Source organism: Lathyrus oleraceus, chromosome 7, assembly GCF_024323335.1.
Source record: "Lathyrus oleraceus cultivar Zhongwan6 chromosome 7, CAAS_Psat_ZW6_1.0, whole genome shotgun sequence".
In the NCBI taxonomy this organism is placed as follows: domain Eukaryota; kingdom Viridiplantae; phylum Streptophyta; class Magnoliopsida; order Fabales; family Fabaceae; genus Lathyrus; species Lathyrus oleraceus.
Genome location: NC_066585.1, coordinates 200769523 through 200786818, shown reverse-complemented (window position 1 = coordinate 200786818; position 17296 = coordinate 200769523). Strand labels below are relative to the sequence as shown.

At 37.7% G+C, this 17296-nt stretch overlaps 1 protein-coding gene across 1 annotated transcript; it reads left to right on the top strand.

Moving 5' to 3' along the window:
* The first annotated feature begins 3237 nt into the window (after positions 1-3237).
* Positions 3238-3624, top strand: LOC127102917 (uncharacterized). The gene has a single exon (XM_051040233.1). The coding sequence runs from the start codon at positions 3238-3240 to the stop codon at positions 3622-3624; it is 387 nt and encodes a 128-aa protein (XP_050896190.1).
* Positions 3625-17296: the final 13672 nt, after the last annotated feature.

The window sequence follows — 17296 nt, the reverse complement described above, 5'->3', positions numbered from 1 at the left end:
TTTCGCGGCATTGGCAATTATATTAAATCATGTATTTAACATAATAAACAGTGAGCGGTATCTAGCAACACATCACTACTACCCAAGACACGAAAATGTCATGTGATCTGACAATTCCTTCTGTGATAATACTTATGTGTATAATTACCTTTTTACCCTTATGTCTATATTGAACACAAGGCATAGATCGTGTCATCCTTGTCCAGTTCAATATTGGGCCCATAGACATTTATCCTGTTATGCAGGATGGGCAAATTCCATCTAGGTCACTCATGTCCCTCAGCATGCTTCGTGGAGTACCCATCAACTGTCTTTATGGTTATCCAGTTACGGACAACGTTTGATCAGCAATAAAGCATCGACTCTACATCTAGGGTCCATAGTGGTTTCAGGTCGAAGAGTGGTATACACCATTATCACCATGAGAAGAACTTATGACACTTTGCATAACTTTCTATATAGTATTCTCATAGCGGGTCAATCCGGTATAAATATTACTCTTAATATTCATACCTATGTTTAAGACTTGATAACTCCTTATCAATGATCCATGAGATGTGATCATCAATCTATATACATAATAGTCTTAATGCTTTAATGTCATCCCACTTCACAATAAAGCTCGACTACGGATACTTTAAGAATATTGTCCTTATGTTTAATGTGATCTCATGATTAAGTCATACTTGATACATTAAACAGACTAGCTATTCTAGGGACTTTATTAAACAAACGTAATAAAGAAAAAAAAAGCCTTTTATTATTAATAAATAATTCGATACAAGTACCAAAAGTATTGGCCTCTAGGGCTTACACCAACACTTTCATGGGATATATAATGATGTTCGCCAAGTGTCATGTTTTTACTTCGAGCATGGCCCCATTTGCTGCCAGAAAGTATGGTCCAAAATGGTTTACAAGGCCTTTCCCATCTCCCTCCAAAAAACGAGAGACAAAATCTCTGCTGATTTGGGAAGCCTTTTTGACCCCTAGGATCTTAACCCTTTGACTAAACCCCTAAAAGGTTCATGTTACTTTGATCGCCTATCAACCCGACCTCGTTGCTCGACAGTTTGGGTTAATTCAGGCTCTCCCGAAGTGCTTGTATGATAAAAAGGGTAGCCTCCTTCTATACAACGCGGTCCATAACGAAAACACCGCCCTTAAGCAGATATCCAGATATACTGGTAGGACCTAACTCACTCCTCTCACATCCGAGCCTAACTTCCTCTGCACTCGAGATTTTGGAAGATGGTGGAACATATACCATACTGAAGAGTTCTATGATGTCTCTTCCTTTATCCAAGATTTTGACAAAGCTTTTCTTCTTGTGTAGGAAAAAACCAAAAAAGGTACTTACACGTTTATCAAAGAAATCCAAGCTTTCCAAAATTACTTTGAAACTGCCTATAAGCTCGATGATCTTAGTCGATCCATCCGTGAAGGAGCTATCGCGCTCAAAGAAATTTTTTCAAAGAAAATGGAAAATCTGAAAATCCCTTCGTACGTTCCTCATGAGAAACGCTACGAAATGGCTTTCAAAATGTTTCCCCCAAAGTTTCCTCCTTGCCTGATACTGACTTTGGAGTGGCCATTGCCCCTCCATTTCCAGACTGGTTTATCTGTGGGGGACTCCATTAAGATCCTTCGACAGCAGTCCTAGAAAAAAGCCCAGTGGGTGGTTGCGACAAAGCATACTTTAGACAGTTTCAAAGGGCATCTTCATATAGGGATCGAAGATGTTCGCATCGAATCGGACATATATGAAGGTGTAACATGAGAGGTTTTTCTCGAAGCATAACCCTCTTTTAGGTTATTTACCCTTAGCTTACACTAATTTCTATATGTTATTTTCTTTTAGCCACCAGGGTCCCACCCAAGAAACCAACAATCAGAAAGCCATTCGAATCGAAGACTGAGGGAGATAGTAAGCCTACAAAGGTATATATTTGTCTTGCCATTTTTTAATCTTTATTATGTTTAATGGTACTGACACTCCAATACTCATATCAGGCTACTCGAAAACCTCCTCTAACCCCCATAAAAATCCAAAATAAACCCATAAAAACCCCTTATCATAATGAAGAGGATCTGTCACCTGTGCTCGACCTAACCTCTAGGAAGAGAAAACAACAACCAAAGATCATTGATGCTTTGAGCCAGCCTCCAACAAAACTTTCCAAGAAAAGGCATTATCCACTCACCATCCAAGAGCCTACCCCTGAAGACATGGCGAAGATAGAAGCGACTCAAAGTGAAAGTGATAACTCGAGCCCTGGGGTCGAAGGAGACAAGGTAAAACAACTTCCCTCTATCTTAATTAGTTCATTTACTGTCTTTCACCACTCATTTTTCGATTGTTTTGATTTCAGGGTGGCGCAAGCATTGTTGTTCGAACCAAAGCTACAACTTCCTCTATGCCAGCTTCTATAGCAGATGTCCTAAATAGCGCTGGCAAACCCACCTATCGACCTTCATCTGAAAAAAGCTCCATCAGTGAAATCAATTAACCCCTTTCTAGTGAGCTTGATACTTCACCACCAAATACCACTACTAAACACTCTCAAACCAGCGGTTCTAATCATGAAGCTAATTCAAACGAAAAAGACGATGCTGGAGTGAACCAAGATACCATGGTGGTGGATGAAGAAGTTCAAGTTGGAGACAATCCTGGAGACGATTCACGCAACATCGAAGGAACAGACGATCCCCAGCAAGAGGGTGACAATCCCTATTGGTGACAATGATGAAGGCTTCGAAAAAGGGGACAATAATGACGAGGCGGCCGGGACATAGGCGAAGGACAGGCTCAGAGTCAAACTCTTGCCACTCCAACCATTGCAGCTATTCCAACAGGCAAAGTTTCGACTAGTATTGGGGGTCTCTCTGCAGAAGAACTGGCTATTCTGAATGAAGCCAACCCCTTGAATATCTGAAAGATATGTTAAGCTTCAGGGAAAGTTCTTCCTAGAAAAGCCTTAGCACTGCTTTGGCATCTGATGATCAACCTTCGAGTACGCCTGCGGACGAAGTGCTTTAAAAAATTAAGGAAAAGATCTTTAAGGGTGACCTATTCCTGCTGCTGTTAGCTGATCCTTCTCCCCCCTTAACCTTGAGGGCTCTTCTTAATCAAGTCAATTTGCTAGAAGCTTCTCTTGAAGTGGCCAATGTTATCTTGGAGATATGCATTATGATCGACCAAGTTGTCGAAGATCATAAGCTATTACCTCAGCTAACATGAGAGATAAAAAAAAAGTTGGTTCTGAGGCAGCTTCTTGGGATGTCGCCACTGAGTCAACCAACAAGGCGATGGAATTGGAGCAGTCGAAACAAAAGAATAAAGAAAAGATCGAAGGTCATGATCGTGATATTTCTTCGTGGAGAAAACAAATAGAAGAACTGCAGGCAAAAATCTCTGAAGCTGAAAGAAGAAAAAGTGAACTCCTAGAATTTGATTATGCTTTGATGGCTAAAGAACTAGAATTCGGCATGGAGTTTGTCGAAAAAGCTCGAAAACTTGAATCTGAAATTAAACTTCTCCGGTCGAAAAGGTCTTTATGTGAGAAGCGTCTGGAACTTCTCAAAGAAAAGTACCTTCAGATCAAGGCCAATCTTCCTTTTTAGTTTTAGTCTCCTTTACATTTTGCCTATTTTGATGTAATGAGTATCAATCTTAATTGTAATGAATATTAGCCCCTTGGGCCTTTAAATCAAATTTAAACCATTTTGGCACCTTTTACCATATTGGCTCTACTTAACTTATACACAATTACTCGTTTTTTATTTTTATTTCCTAGAGCGCTGGCCTATACTTTTTTAAATATTTCCCATTTAATCTCAAGATTCTTTTGTCTTCATTAAGTTCCTCAATCTCATAGGCACCATTAGGGAACACTTGCAAAATTTGAAAAGGGCATTCCCACTTGGGAGACCACTTCCCTAAGGTCCATTCCTTTCGATCCATTGGAAGGACCACTTTCCAGACCAAGTCTTCAGGCGAAAATGTTTTGATTTTTACCTTCTTGTTATAAGAGTTCTCTACGCTCTTCTTCTTCCATTTTAATAACTCCAAGGCATTTAGTCTTTCTTCATCTAGATCAACTAATTCATCCAACATCATGTTCTGATATGATTATGATGGAATTTCATGATGCCTTTGAATTCTTGTGGATTATAGGTAAATTTCTACTGGTAGAACTGCATCATGACCAAAAGTCAGTTGAAATGGGGTCGAATTCGTGGCTTCCTTGGGAGAAGTATGACATGCACACAAAATCTGATCTAAAGTTTTGTGCCAATTTCTAGGCTTCTTCCCCACATGCTTCTTAATCAAACCAATAAACACCTTATTAGAGGCTTCGACCTGTCCATTAGCTTGAGCATAATATGTCGTCGAAGTTAACAATTTGAAACCCATTTCTTTAGCAAATTCTTGCATCTTTCGACCAGTAAATACTGACCCTTGATTTGTTGTGACAATCTCTGGGATTCCAAATCTATAAATAATAGGTTTCTAGATAAAATCGATCACATCTTCTTGGTTTACATTTGGTAAAGGTATAACTTCGATCCATTTCGTAAATTAATTAATGCCCACCAGGATATACCTCTGATTCTTAGATGATGGTGGTCGAATTTCCCCAATTAGATCCAAATCCCAACCTCTAAATGGTCAAGGTTTGATTATAGAGTGCAATTCTCTCGCAGGGACATGTTGTATACCTGCGTGTACCTGACATTCTTGGCATCCTTTTTCAAATTCAATGCAATCTTTCAGTATGGTAGGCCAGTACATCCCTTGGAGAAATAAGATTCATTTCATCTTATGGACAACTTGGTGTGCCCCACTATGGACAGTCTAAAGGGCTAAATATGGCTTTGACTCACTAAGGCACTTAAGCAAGACTCCCTCAGAAGACTTCTTGAACAAATCCAATCCCAAAAGAAAATAACTTAACATTCGATACCTGGTTTTTTGATCAGAAGGTGTCGTTAGATTCTATAGATATTCCACTATTGGTTTCCTCCAACCTCCGTCTGTCAGATTGTCTATTGCCAATATTTCGAAGTTTTCTTCATCAGCGTATCCCAACTTTGTCTTTTCTTAGTATGATGGGGATAATCTGGTTGATACAACTTTTCTTCTGATTTCGATGACTTTTGCAGTTTTTTTTTAAATTGTGTGCCCAGATGCAATTTGAGCCAAATCATTAGCCACTTGATTTTCCAATCGAGGTATATGTCGAATTTTAGCCATCTCGAATCTTTTTAGCAATCGACTGGTTATTATGAAGTACATAATTAAATTCTCCTTGATACATTTGTAATCTTTTGTGATCTGTTTTATAACTAACTCTGACTCACCCATTATTTTGACTCGAGTTTCCCCCAATTCCAACAATATTTCAAGTCTAGCTGTGAGGGCTTCATATTCAACTTCATTGTTCGAGCAAAGGCCCTCCAATTTATACTTGAGTTTTGTTGGAATTTTATTGGGAGAAATAATTAAAACTTCTATGCATGTTCCATCTTTGTGACTAGACCCACCGAAGTACAACTTCCAAGGTTCTATTTAGAGATAGTCCAGTGCATTCACAGCTATGGAGTGGCCGACTATAAAATTTTCTACCACTTGTCCCTTAACAGCCTTTAATGGAATATACGTTAAGGAATATTCAGTTAACAATAACGCCCACTTTCCAATTCGACTGTGAAAAATTGGCTTGGACAACATATGTTTCATGATGTCTAAATGAGATGAAACATAAACATCAACAGGTTTTATATAATGCTTCAACTTTGTACAAAAGAAATACAAGCATAAACACAAATTTTCAACTATGCTATACCTAGTTTCTGCATCATTTAAGACCCTACTGAGGTACTAGATGGCTCTTTCGATGCCATTATCATCCTCTTGAGTCAACATGCTCCCTAAAGTCTTGCCAGATGCAGATATGTACAATCTCATACTCCTATTTCTGCAAGGAGGTGTCATGATTGGTGGATGACTCAAGTATTCTTTAATTTTATCGAATGCTTATTATTGAGTCTGCCCCCATTTAAATCCTTCCTTGTTTAGTCGAAGTAATGGCGAAAAATATCGTGTCTTCCCACTAAGGTTTGAGATGAATCTCCTCCGGAAATTGATCTTGCCCAGTAGTGACTGCAATTCTTTCTTTGTCGATGGCGCTTTCGCCTCCATTATAGCCTTGGTCTTGTTCTGGTTTATTTCAATTCCCTTTTTATGGACCACAGAGCCTAAGAAATCCCTTGCATGCACACAAAAAGTGCATTTTAGAGGATTCATTTTCAAACCATGTCTTCTCATCTTTTCGAAGTACCGTCGAAGATGGTCTATATGGCTCTTCCCTGAAACAGACTTAATGAAAATATCATCTATGTAAATTTGCATAAAAGTCTCTATGAAATCATGGAAGATCGAATTCATTGCTCTCTGGTAGGTTGCCCCAACATTTTTCAAGCCAAAAGGCATTACCACCCATTCGTAGGTGCCTAAGGCTCCAGGGCTTCGAAATGTTGTTTTTGGGACATCCTCTTCCGCAATAAATATTTGATTATATCCAGAATATCCATCGAGCATGCTAAGATACCCATGGCCTACAACGAAATCGACTAGCATTTCTGCCATCGACATTGAATATTCATCATTTGGGGTTGCAGTATTTAAATCTCTAAAGTCTATGGAAACCCTCAGAGTACCATTTTTTTAATAACAGGCACAATATTGGCTAACCAATCGACATACCTAGATGTACGAATGAAGTTACAATGAAGAAGCCTTTCGACCTCCTCTTTGATCTTTGAGAGTATTACAGGTGCAAATCGCCTAGGGTTCTGCTTGATAGGCTTCTTTCCAGGCTTGATTGGAAGCTTCAGTTCGCCTAGATCTCTGCTCAAACTAGGCATCTTGTCATAGTCCGTGCGAAACAGTCTTTGAACTCCTTCAACAACTGGACTACTTCGACTTTGAGTTGAGGGTTGATATTGGCACTAATGTAAGTCGGCCTTTTTATCAATCCACCTCCCAAGTCTACTTCCTCAAGTGGATCTTAAGCCAGCATTTTAACATTTATTGCTAGCGGATCTTTCTCGAAACCCAAAGGCTCATCATCGTAGATAACGTCGAGCCTATGGCCTTGATCTTCGTTTTGAACCTTATCAGGTGGCATTAGATCAAAGTCCTTTCCAAGACCTATTTGATGAGAATATTTACTGGCTTCGACAACCATGTTTTTTACTTCGGCCTCCAAGGCTGATTGCTGCTTGTTTTCGGCTATGTAAGCTGAAATCCTTTTTAGCGCTTTGAACTCAGTCACCGGCACTAAATTCGCTTCCCAAACCTATGGGTTCAATTTCTGACGCTCCTAAGTACCCAAATTCGTCTTCGCCCACCAATTCTTTGTCCCAGCAAAAGCCATTGTAAGGGTGCAACGATAGGGAACAATAAGCATTGTCATCAGTAGTGAATGCAAAATCGGACGAATCACATGGAGCGATATTGGCCAAATGCTTGTCGAACTGGCGTCTGTTGGTATGGTTGATAGAGGTTTTGAAGTACCATTGGTATGCTTCTATATTCTCCACAATACCATCTGAACGCCATATGATAATTCGCTGGTGCATTGAGGATGGCACAACCCCGACCCCATGTATCCATTCCCTTCTAAGTAACAGATTATAGTTGGCCTTCGTCTCCACAATCATAAACATTGTGGATCTTGTGTTCGTTCCTACGATTAACTTGACCTGGATGACACCAAGGGTGGAACCCACTTTACCCTCATAGTTGGAAAACACCATATTGTGAGGTTTGGCATCAGTGTCGTACATGCCAATTTTTCTCAACATGTGATGCAGAATCAAATTCACGGTTGCACCACAGTCCACTAAAATTTTATTAATGGGGATATCTTCGATCTTCCCAATAATGAAGAGAGGTTTAAGATGACTCTTTATAACCTCGTTGGGTCTTTCGAAGAAGGAATTTTGCTCCTCGACGCAACCATTATTCATCATGTAGTAACATACTGGTTTATGAGCAGCCATTTCTCTATCCGCATTGTTGTTGGTATCTTCGACCTCTGTGATTCGGTCGAACTCCCTGGGCATCACAGACACCACACCGACTAAAATATCCAAAGAAGCCTCTGATCTCGAGTTAAAGTTACCCGTCAACATTTCGTCTTCAACAGCCATTCAATCATATTTTTCTCTAGCCGTCTCTGCTGGAGTATTAAATTTTCTCTTGTTGAAGCCTAAGTCCTCCTTTTTCCTTGCATGTACGTTGGTGCTGGACTCAACTTTGTCTTTTTCGCTAGAATCCCTCTGGGCTTTCCTCCTCCTCTGCTCCCTTCTCCATTAAGACCTTGTCATAGGTTTTTTCCCTTTATAATTTTCAGAGATATGGGAGGTTTTTTTGTCGGCCTGAAATTCCCTACGGTAAGCTAATGACGAACCTCTGTCAACTTTGAAGCTCTTCCATTTTCATTGGCCGTGTTTCCTGCCATCTATGGGCTTTACCCACTTCTCATTTGAAGCTTCACCGTTGGGTTTGAAAGAAATGGGTTTAGTAGCAGAACCCTTTCGTTTTGCTTCATCAAGCTTCACTATCGGTCATCTTGGATCTTAATACCTCCTTGGGTCGAAATCCCTTATGGGCTGAACAACCTGTTGATCTTGAAAAACTTGGGTGACCCCCTTGGTGTTTTGCCCTCCTTACTCCCTCGAGATTTTGGGCTGCCTTTTTGTTGAACGCAACACTTCACTGGGGGCACAACATAACTTCTGATTGCTTCTTCTGGCACCTCCGGAGGAAAGCAGACAGTGTTTCGTCCTCTTTGGGTAAGGCTATTTTATTATATTCTTCCTACATTCATTGTCAACTTTCATAGAGGTCTTCTGGGATATGTCAACCATATCGACCTCCATGTTGACATCTTCAGTGATGTCCAACTTATGGAATTGTAATTGAAGGCCCTTAGTGGACTTATCTATCTACACGAAACCATCAGCGATTTCCTTGGTGACTATCATCAGGTTGGAATCTTCAGTTATTCCAGCGTCGAAGACATCATCGCTCTTGTTGGTGGCATCTCCCACAGCTTCCTGAATGAAGTCATTAAAGAATTCCTGATCAAGACGTTTGGAAATCCTAACCATGACAGATTCGTTGATGAAGTCCTCGGTTACTTCGGTCATGTAGAAATCGTCAGTGACTTCGACCATGTTCACTTACTCTGGCTCCGTATAGTATGCATCATTCACTTGCAGAGGATCAGATTCGATCTTCATCTGGCTCTGAGGTTTCTCTCCAAACTTGAGTCACCCTTCTTGGATGGCATTCTGCACAAGATCTCTGAAATGAAAACATCGAGATGTTTTATAACCCAGAAAACTATGGTACTTGCAAAACCCTCTTTTCTTTCTTTGTTCTAAAGGAGACACTTTAGCACCCGGGGGTACTATCATTTGACCATCCTTAACTAACAAGTCGAAGATTTCGTCACATTTTGTAACATCGAAAGTATAAGTTTTCTTAGGAAATTTATCATTCTTTTCTGGTTCAATAGGGTTTTTTCCATTTGATGGGGCCAAAACCTTGCATGCGTAAGGTCATCCTTGCTTCAACTCAGCAAGGTCGTTTTCATTTTCGTCGAAGTCTAAAGGCCCATTATAGGATCCTTCGTCATCATTGCTGAAATCGACATAGGCTACTTTTTTATTCTTATTTTCTCTAGCCGTTTCTTCCTTCAAACATTCTAACTGTCGAACCCTATAAGCTAGTTAGGCTATATCTCTCAAATTTTGAGTATCTAACTTCTTCCTAATAGAATAGTCAAGGCCCCCAACAGCCACTTCGACCAGTTCATGCTCTGGAACTTGCGTGAAACACCTAGCTTTGAGTAATCGAAGCCTAATCAAATATTCATCAATTGGCTCAATAAACTTTCGATTAATGCTAGCTAACTCCTTCAGACTTATCTTTGTTAGTCTCGTGTAAAACTGCTCATGGAACATTCTCTCCAACTGATTCCAAGTATGAATGGAACTTTGTGGCAAGGTGGTGAACCACGTGAAGGCATTCTTTGTGAGAGAACTTGGGAAAAACTTTATCCTAAGGCTTTAGTTGTTTGAAATATCTCCTACCTCGATTTAATATATAGCCACATGTTCGACAGTGGATTCAGTAGTATCCCCAGAAAACTTAGTGAATTTGGGGATTTTTGTTCTAGGGGGTGTTTCTGCCTGTAGGATATATTCCGACAAAGGTGATGTATAATTTGGCCTTTGGAGGCTAAAGTTTAACCCACTTTGAACCATAATCCTTTCGACTATGGCTGCTAGATTATTATCTGCTGCCATATCGTCATGTCGAATCTGCCGTATGACATTATCAGCGTTTTGGTTTCGATTTACCATTATTATCCTTAACTCCCTTTCTCTAGGGATTTGTGGTTCGATCCTAGGGGGTCCGACTTCTACTTTCTGATTCACCATTTCTGGTTGCGGTTGATTTTCTGGGATCTGGTTGATAGTATGGTCTTCTTCAAAGGTTGCCCCCTGGTTTTCCCTTACCCAATCCCTTGGAGGGTGTCGATGAGGCTGTGGTAGACCCAGGAATTCAGACATTCGCGCCACCTGCGCTGTCATTTGTTGATTCGACTGAGCCGTATTTTGAATCAAAGGATTCAATACGGTGGTCAATGTTTGGGTAAGCATTTGGACCATCTCATGGTTGCTTTCGTCCATTTGTTGTCTCCATACTGCTACAGAATTATTAGTAAGGCTAGGTATTTGTGTCTAGTGTCTCAAACCTGAGGATTGGTTGTTTCGACCCACGTTGACCCTAGACCCTTGTACTAGGGAGTTTATGTTAACTACTGGTTTTGAGAAGGTCGAAGCAGCGTTTTGTAAACTTGCCATCACTGAAGTTGGCATTCCATACAGATGTTCTCGACCACCAAATGGCATAGAGAAACCAGGGGGTACCAAAGGCCTGTTTAGAACATTTCTAATCGATGGGGGTGTGAGGAGGTGCCCTAGGCCCAATGTAAGTTAAAATCGGTTCAGTATGGGGAATCGAATTCGTTGGCATTGGACTTGCCGTAGATGGAACCGTTTCAGACATGTGCATTGTGGTCGTGTTCGCCCCTATCGAAGAGGAAGGGGGAGGTATATTGTTGGTTGATGAATTTTAAGAATTTTGGCTATCTGGCGCATTTAAATTCGTCATTCTCGTAGTGGATTTTCCCATTCGTCTGTGTTCGTTGGTTATGGCTACTTTACCACTCCTTAATAACATACAACGAATTCCTTTAAAAAAAAGGAGAAAATGATTGAATAACCAGAATAAGGAAAAACAATTTCAATTTTCTAAAAAATGTCAGCACTGTCCCACTGGCCATGCCAATTTGTTTACCGTGAAAATTGGTAAACAACCGTTAATCTTCCAAATTACTAAATTTGGTTACTTACAGGATCAATTTGATTGATCCTAGGACATGTGCTAATTGTTTAAAGTGAACTCTAGTGAATACGAATACTTCAACAGTATTGTGATGATAATAATGAGTGAACTATTTAGACAATAAAAGACTAACGTCAATTAAAGGAAAGATTGTAAAAAGAAATGACGATAACTAGCAGCAAAGAAGAATATTTAAAATAAATAAGTATTTCTGGAAAAAATAAAGATAAATTATATTACTTCAAAGTAACTGACAATGGTGTAAAACAAGCATGCATTTCTTAATTTATGGTTCCTCTTCACACGGGTACTTGGTAAATTTTATAGATTTTGTACACACTTTGACACACACTGATCCTAACACTAAGACCTTCTATTTATACTAATCAAAATAACTGTTTCCAATGGCCCCTTAATCAACTTGAGACAAATGGCACTTTGCATGGGTGCAACTATCCACTATGCTCCACGTGTACCTTCAGCAGTTTCAGATAAGAATAAAGTTCCCTCCTTTATTTGAATTTTGAATCTCCAACCGTCTTCCTAACACTAGAGAATAGTTTTAAGTCCTAACCGCACACTGACCCTTCTCATCCAAGACCTTCGACTAGATCTCCCTAATGTCATATTCGGTCGAAAACCTCTTCACATGGGATTTCCATTTTGTAACTCTAAAATGAGCGTCGAAATTATGAGCTAACAGTTTGTCATAAGCATGTTCAGCTAATTTAGTGATGCTGGGATGTGAGGACCGTCACTTGACGGTACTCTAACTGTTTTTTATTTAGGATTTCAATTGTGGGCTATTTTGGTTTTAATATAATTTTTCTGAACTCAATTTAATGGGTCACTACGAAAGTAGAGCCGTGAAAACGTCGGGTAAGATCGAAAGTCGTCCGACATTAAAGAATAAGATTGGTTTGTTTTTTATTAATCAATACCGCGAAAGCACTTTGTTAATTAACTAGAAAAGTCTAATATTTCTAGAAGGATGTTTTAAAACTATTTGCGGACGCACTTATAGGTTTAGGATCCGGTTACCAGAGCGAAAGCTTGGAACCCTTTTAAGTTAAATATTCCAATTAAAATTACTTTTCAACTGGGTAAAGAGTCTGAATTTTTAAAATAGGATTTACTACTTTAACGCAAAAAGTGTTGTCACACATGACAGTGGACATTATAAATTAGAGAGTCAAATCTTGTTCTGAATACGCGAAAGCGATAGTTCCTGTTCAATCAAATTCTTTTCAAAGTAGAAAATATTGCCTCGTACAACGATCCTATTAAGAAGCAATCTAGAGTAATGTTGTTTGATGAGAGTCACATCCCGGTATTATTTGTCTGAAGTTATTAAAGTTATTCAGAATATTTCAACATTCATTTAGAATTTGGTGCGTCCGAAGATGCATCTCCAGAAAGTATGGACATTTAAATAATTTCGCGTAATAGCTAAGAAACATAAATGATGCATTAAAAAATCTTTATTTTATATATATATATATATATATATATATATATATATATATATATATATATATATATATATATATATATATATATATATATATATATAATATATATATATATATATATATATATATATATATATATATATATATATATATATATATATATATATATATATATATATATATATATATATATATATATATATATATATATATATATATATATATATATATATATATATATATATATATCGGAGCCTCATTGAGACATTAGTTATTCAATGAAAGAAATGAAATAAAGTTTAATTTTATTAGTTAGTTTTTAATGTCTTTCTCATATTTATAATATAATAGTTTTTATTAACTTTGGTAGGAATCTTCATTCTTCTATCCGCTTTCTCTTTTTTTTTCTTTTTTTTCTCTTCTCTTCCAACAAAAATAAATAGAAATTAAAGTTATAAAAATATGTATTATCCATAATGATTTTAGATCTGGTGGTTTCGTTGGTGGAGACATTAAATTCGGTTTTTTTTTTTTATCGTTGCTATTTCTATGGTTTCTATGATGATCGCGAAAGTGGGTTTGTAAGGGTAGTGAAAACTCTATTGACAAAATTCCATGTACGACTAATGGAATCTAGTTTAATTCGAGAAAAATACGATAAATATATTAAGTGTTTTAATCATTCCGGAAATTGTCAAAGATACCTTCAGTGAATAAAAACAAAATAGACAAATTCATTAAAATTCATTTAAAAATAAATATTTAATAAAGAAACGTAGTATATGGGACTATGTCTTTTACTATTATTATTCAATCTATTAAAATTCATTCAAAATAGATAAATATTTAAAATTCATTAATAATTAATAATATCAATTTCAATCAACTTCAATTCGATAAAGAAAAATATAAGCTAAACTTGGAGGAAGAAATTTCAACAATCTTGGAAGAAAGAAACGTATTATATGGGACTATGTCTTTTACTATCATTATTCAATCAAAGCGAATGGGTTGCCGTAAAACTTTGATTATTCAACATATAGACATATATTTAAGCGAGATACATACAAAAATTTAATTAATAAATACAATTATATGAATCGACTAAATTTTATATTAAAGTATAGTGGAAAGGATAGTGTTACAACTTGTACTTATCCGCAAAAGTTTGAACAAAATAAAAAAACAATTCATGTTTAATTAATTATTAGGACAGAATATAGAAATTTCTACTTTAAGCAAATTCTGTGGCAGCTGAGATTTGGTGTCTTCAAGGCGGAAAAGACAAGGTGGCTTTCCACCAACCTTGTCCGACTGACTAATCAGATGCACCAAAACATATATATCATGGTATGGGTAGCTCCAATCATTTAGGAGGAAATACAATTATATTAATAAAAATATAATATAATTATAATTATTTTAATTTTTATATTTATTAAGTTTTTATCATAATATTTTTTTTATAATATTATTTTTATTTTTATTAATATTTATAAAAAAAATCAAAATTTTTGAAACTGAGACCTTTAAAATTTGGAGCCCTATGCCGGGAGCATTTGCTCCACTTGCACAGCGTCAGTCCAGATATCATCACATGTAAAATTTAATTAGAAGACAGATTTAATACCAACTCTAATATCAGGAAAAATCAACTCCCAGCCGTCATCGACCTCACCTGCCAACCACTTATAATACTGTTTATTTATCTTTCTTTGATTGCAATGTTTTATTTCATTAAATTAGTCTAATGAATGACCTATTTAAAATAATAAAAAATAAAATAAATAAATAACTTATTTTAATTCAATTTTTTTAATTGTACACATGATATTATTTGGTGTATGTGATTCATCAAAAAGACAGAATTTGTGGAAAGACATGAAAAGACACCCGATCCTAATCCATAATCCACATACATAGTTTTGTCAGAAAATTTTACCCTGTATCCCTACAATTGTATCCACATCCTTACATTTAAATTTTTTTGACCAAAATGCCCTCATATAAATAGGATATATTTTCCATTTCAAATTTTTTTTACCATTTTCGTTGAAGACTTCCGGAGAAGACAAATATTTGACTTTTTTGCATTGTAAACCGGAACACTCAGAGTAAGTTTTCCGGTTCATTAATTGTATACCGGAACACTTCTCTAAAGAGTTCCGGTTTGTTGCCTTTAAGGGGCACTGAACCGGAAGTCTTTTAGAAAGTCTTCCGGTTTGTATACTTGTATACCAGAAGTCTTTCTTAAAGACTTCCGGTTTTGATGATGTATATCGGAACTCTTTAAAAAAGTGTTCCGGAAGGCTTTTTATGTTTTTTTCTAACCGAAACTCTTCTTTGAAGTGTTCCGGTACGTAATTTTTTTTATTTTTAATTTTAATTATTTTTTTAAACATTTTTTTTGCAGTGGTTCGAAGACGAGGTGCAGATGGCCGGATTCTAGTCCGCACGGTAGACCGGGGTGCATCTTCATCTGCAGCTGCAGCTGAGCCGGCTGGATATCCAGGAGGGCCGTACGATACGTCTCTTTCGGTGAAGTACGAGCATCATGTTACTCGACATATATGGTTTGGTGAGGTAAGTAAACGGGCTATATTTGAAAATGAATAATAGTTGAACATTTTATAATTTGTTTTCTAATATGTGTTTTAATTGTTTTTAGGAAAGAGGTCCAAAGAAAGAGTTGAAGGTTGTCGGACATGGACTGAAGTTGACTTCTAGGGTTCCATTGGCTCTTCCACCACATATGGAGAGTTGGGTATCTAGATCCGGTTTATCTTCACTGCAGAGAACGAGTCTGAACAAGATAGACACAAATCTTGTCTCTGCATTTGTGGAAAGATGGCATCTAGAGACATCTTCATTTCACATGTCGTTTGGTGAAATGAGCATTACTTTAGATGATGTCGCATGTCTACTTCACTTGCCCATCAGGGGTATCTTCTGGAGTCCTCAGGATGTGACTGAAGAGCTAGTTGTTGAACTTGTTGTTGACTACCTAGGAGTGTCACAGGGTCAGGCACAGTCACATGTTCGTAGCTGTAGGGGGTCGTATTACAAGTTGGAGTGGTTATATGATTTATTCGTACATCATAGAGCTGCTTCCAGCTGGGCATATGCGACTAGAGCATATCTATTGATGTTGGTGGGTTCCACCATATTTGCTGATAAGACCTTTACACTTGTAGAGGCATGATACCTCCTCCTATTTAGGGACTTGGATGGATGTTCAGGATATAGTTGGGGAGCAGCTGCACTAGTTACCCTCTACCGATATCTTGGAGATGCGTCCATGTACAGTTGCAAACAGCTCGGTGGATATCCTACTCTCCTACAGGTATATAATTTAATTATGTTAATTAAGTGTTGGATTCATTTTATAAATTATGTTAACTTAATTTGTTTTATTTATTATGTTTGTATTTTGTAACAGTGTTGGATTCACGAGTACTTTCCAACTGTTGGAAAAAGAGGGGAGAATTGGAAACCTGCTGATAACTGTGGTCTTCCCCGAGCGATGAGATGGTCGTATAGGCAGGGAGTCCTGAAGGTCGATGATTTACGACCTATTTTGGACGAGCTGACACCTGCCGACGTCATATGGCGACCATTTGAGGATCATAGAGCATGGTGTGTATTTGATGAGATATGTCTTTACAGGGGCTGTTTGAAGTGGGATGAAAATATCTCTCTCACCACTTCCGAGTCATCCTTTTTTCTACTCCAATACACATATCATGCATCCTCAATAAGCTTAAACAGATGTTGTATCTCACTCCTAGGACCTCTTATCTCTTTTTGTATCACACTCTTATGCTTGTATACTTGCGTAATCCGAGTGACATTCTCAGGATAATTGTCTTGCAAGGAAAGCAATATGTGTCTAGGTGCTACATGTATCTTTGCCAAATCAGCGACATGTTGCTTCTCATCTGTGGTCAACCTACCAATAAACGAATGACCTTCTAATCTATCCGGTAAACCATGATTATGTAACCCACATTTTACATCAATCTTCCAACCAGATCCATCTTTCGCCGGAGTCGACCTGATTTTAAATGGACATCCACATTTCTTCGACGCACTTAGGGTACCACTATCACTAATCTTGTGTTTCCCACCTTTATCACAACCAAATATTATTTTGTTACTTCTCCCTCTCTTCCCCGTTTCAGTATCTGAACGACTGATAATAACAGTTACTTTATTGTTGATTCTAACCTCTTTAATCCATCTGATAACCTCTTCTCGTGTACCAAATCTTTCCGTCGTCATAAACGCATCAGTAGTATCTACACATATTTGGGGAAGATTCTCCATTCCTGCA

Coding starts and splice junctions, on each gene's coding strand:
- LOC127102917 (XM_051040233.1), top strand. CDS start 3,238: ATGAGAGATAAAAAAAAAGTTGGTTCTGAGGCAGCTTCTTGGGATGTC.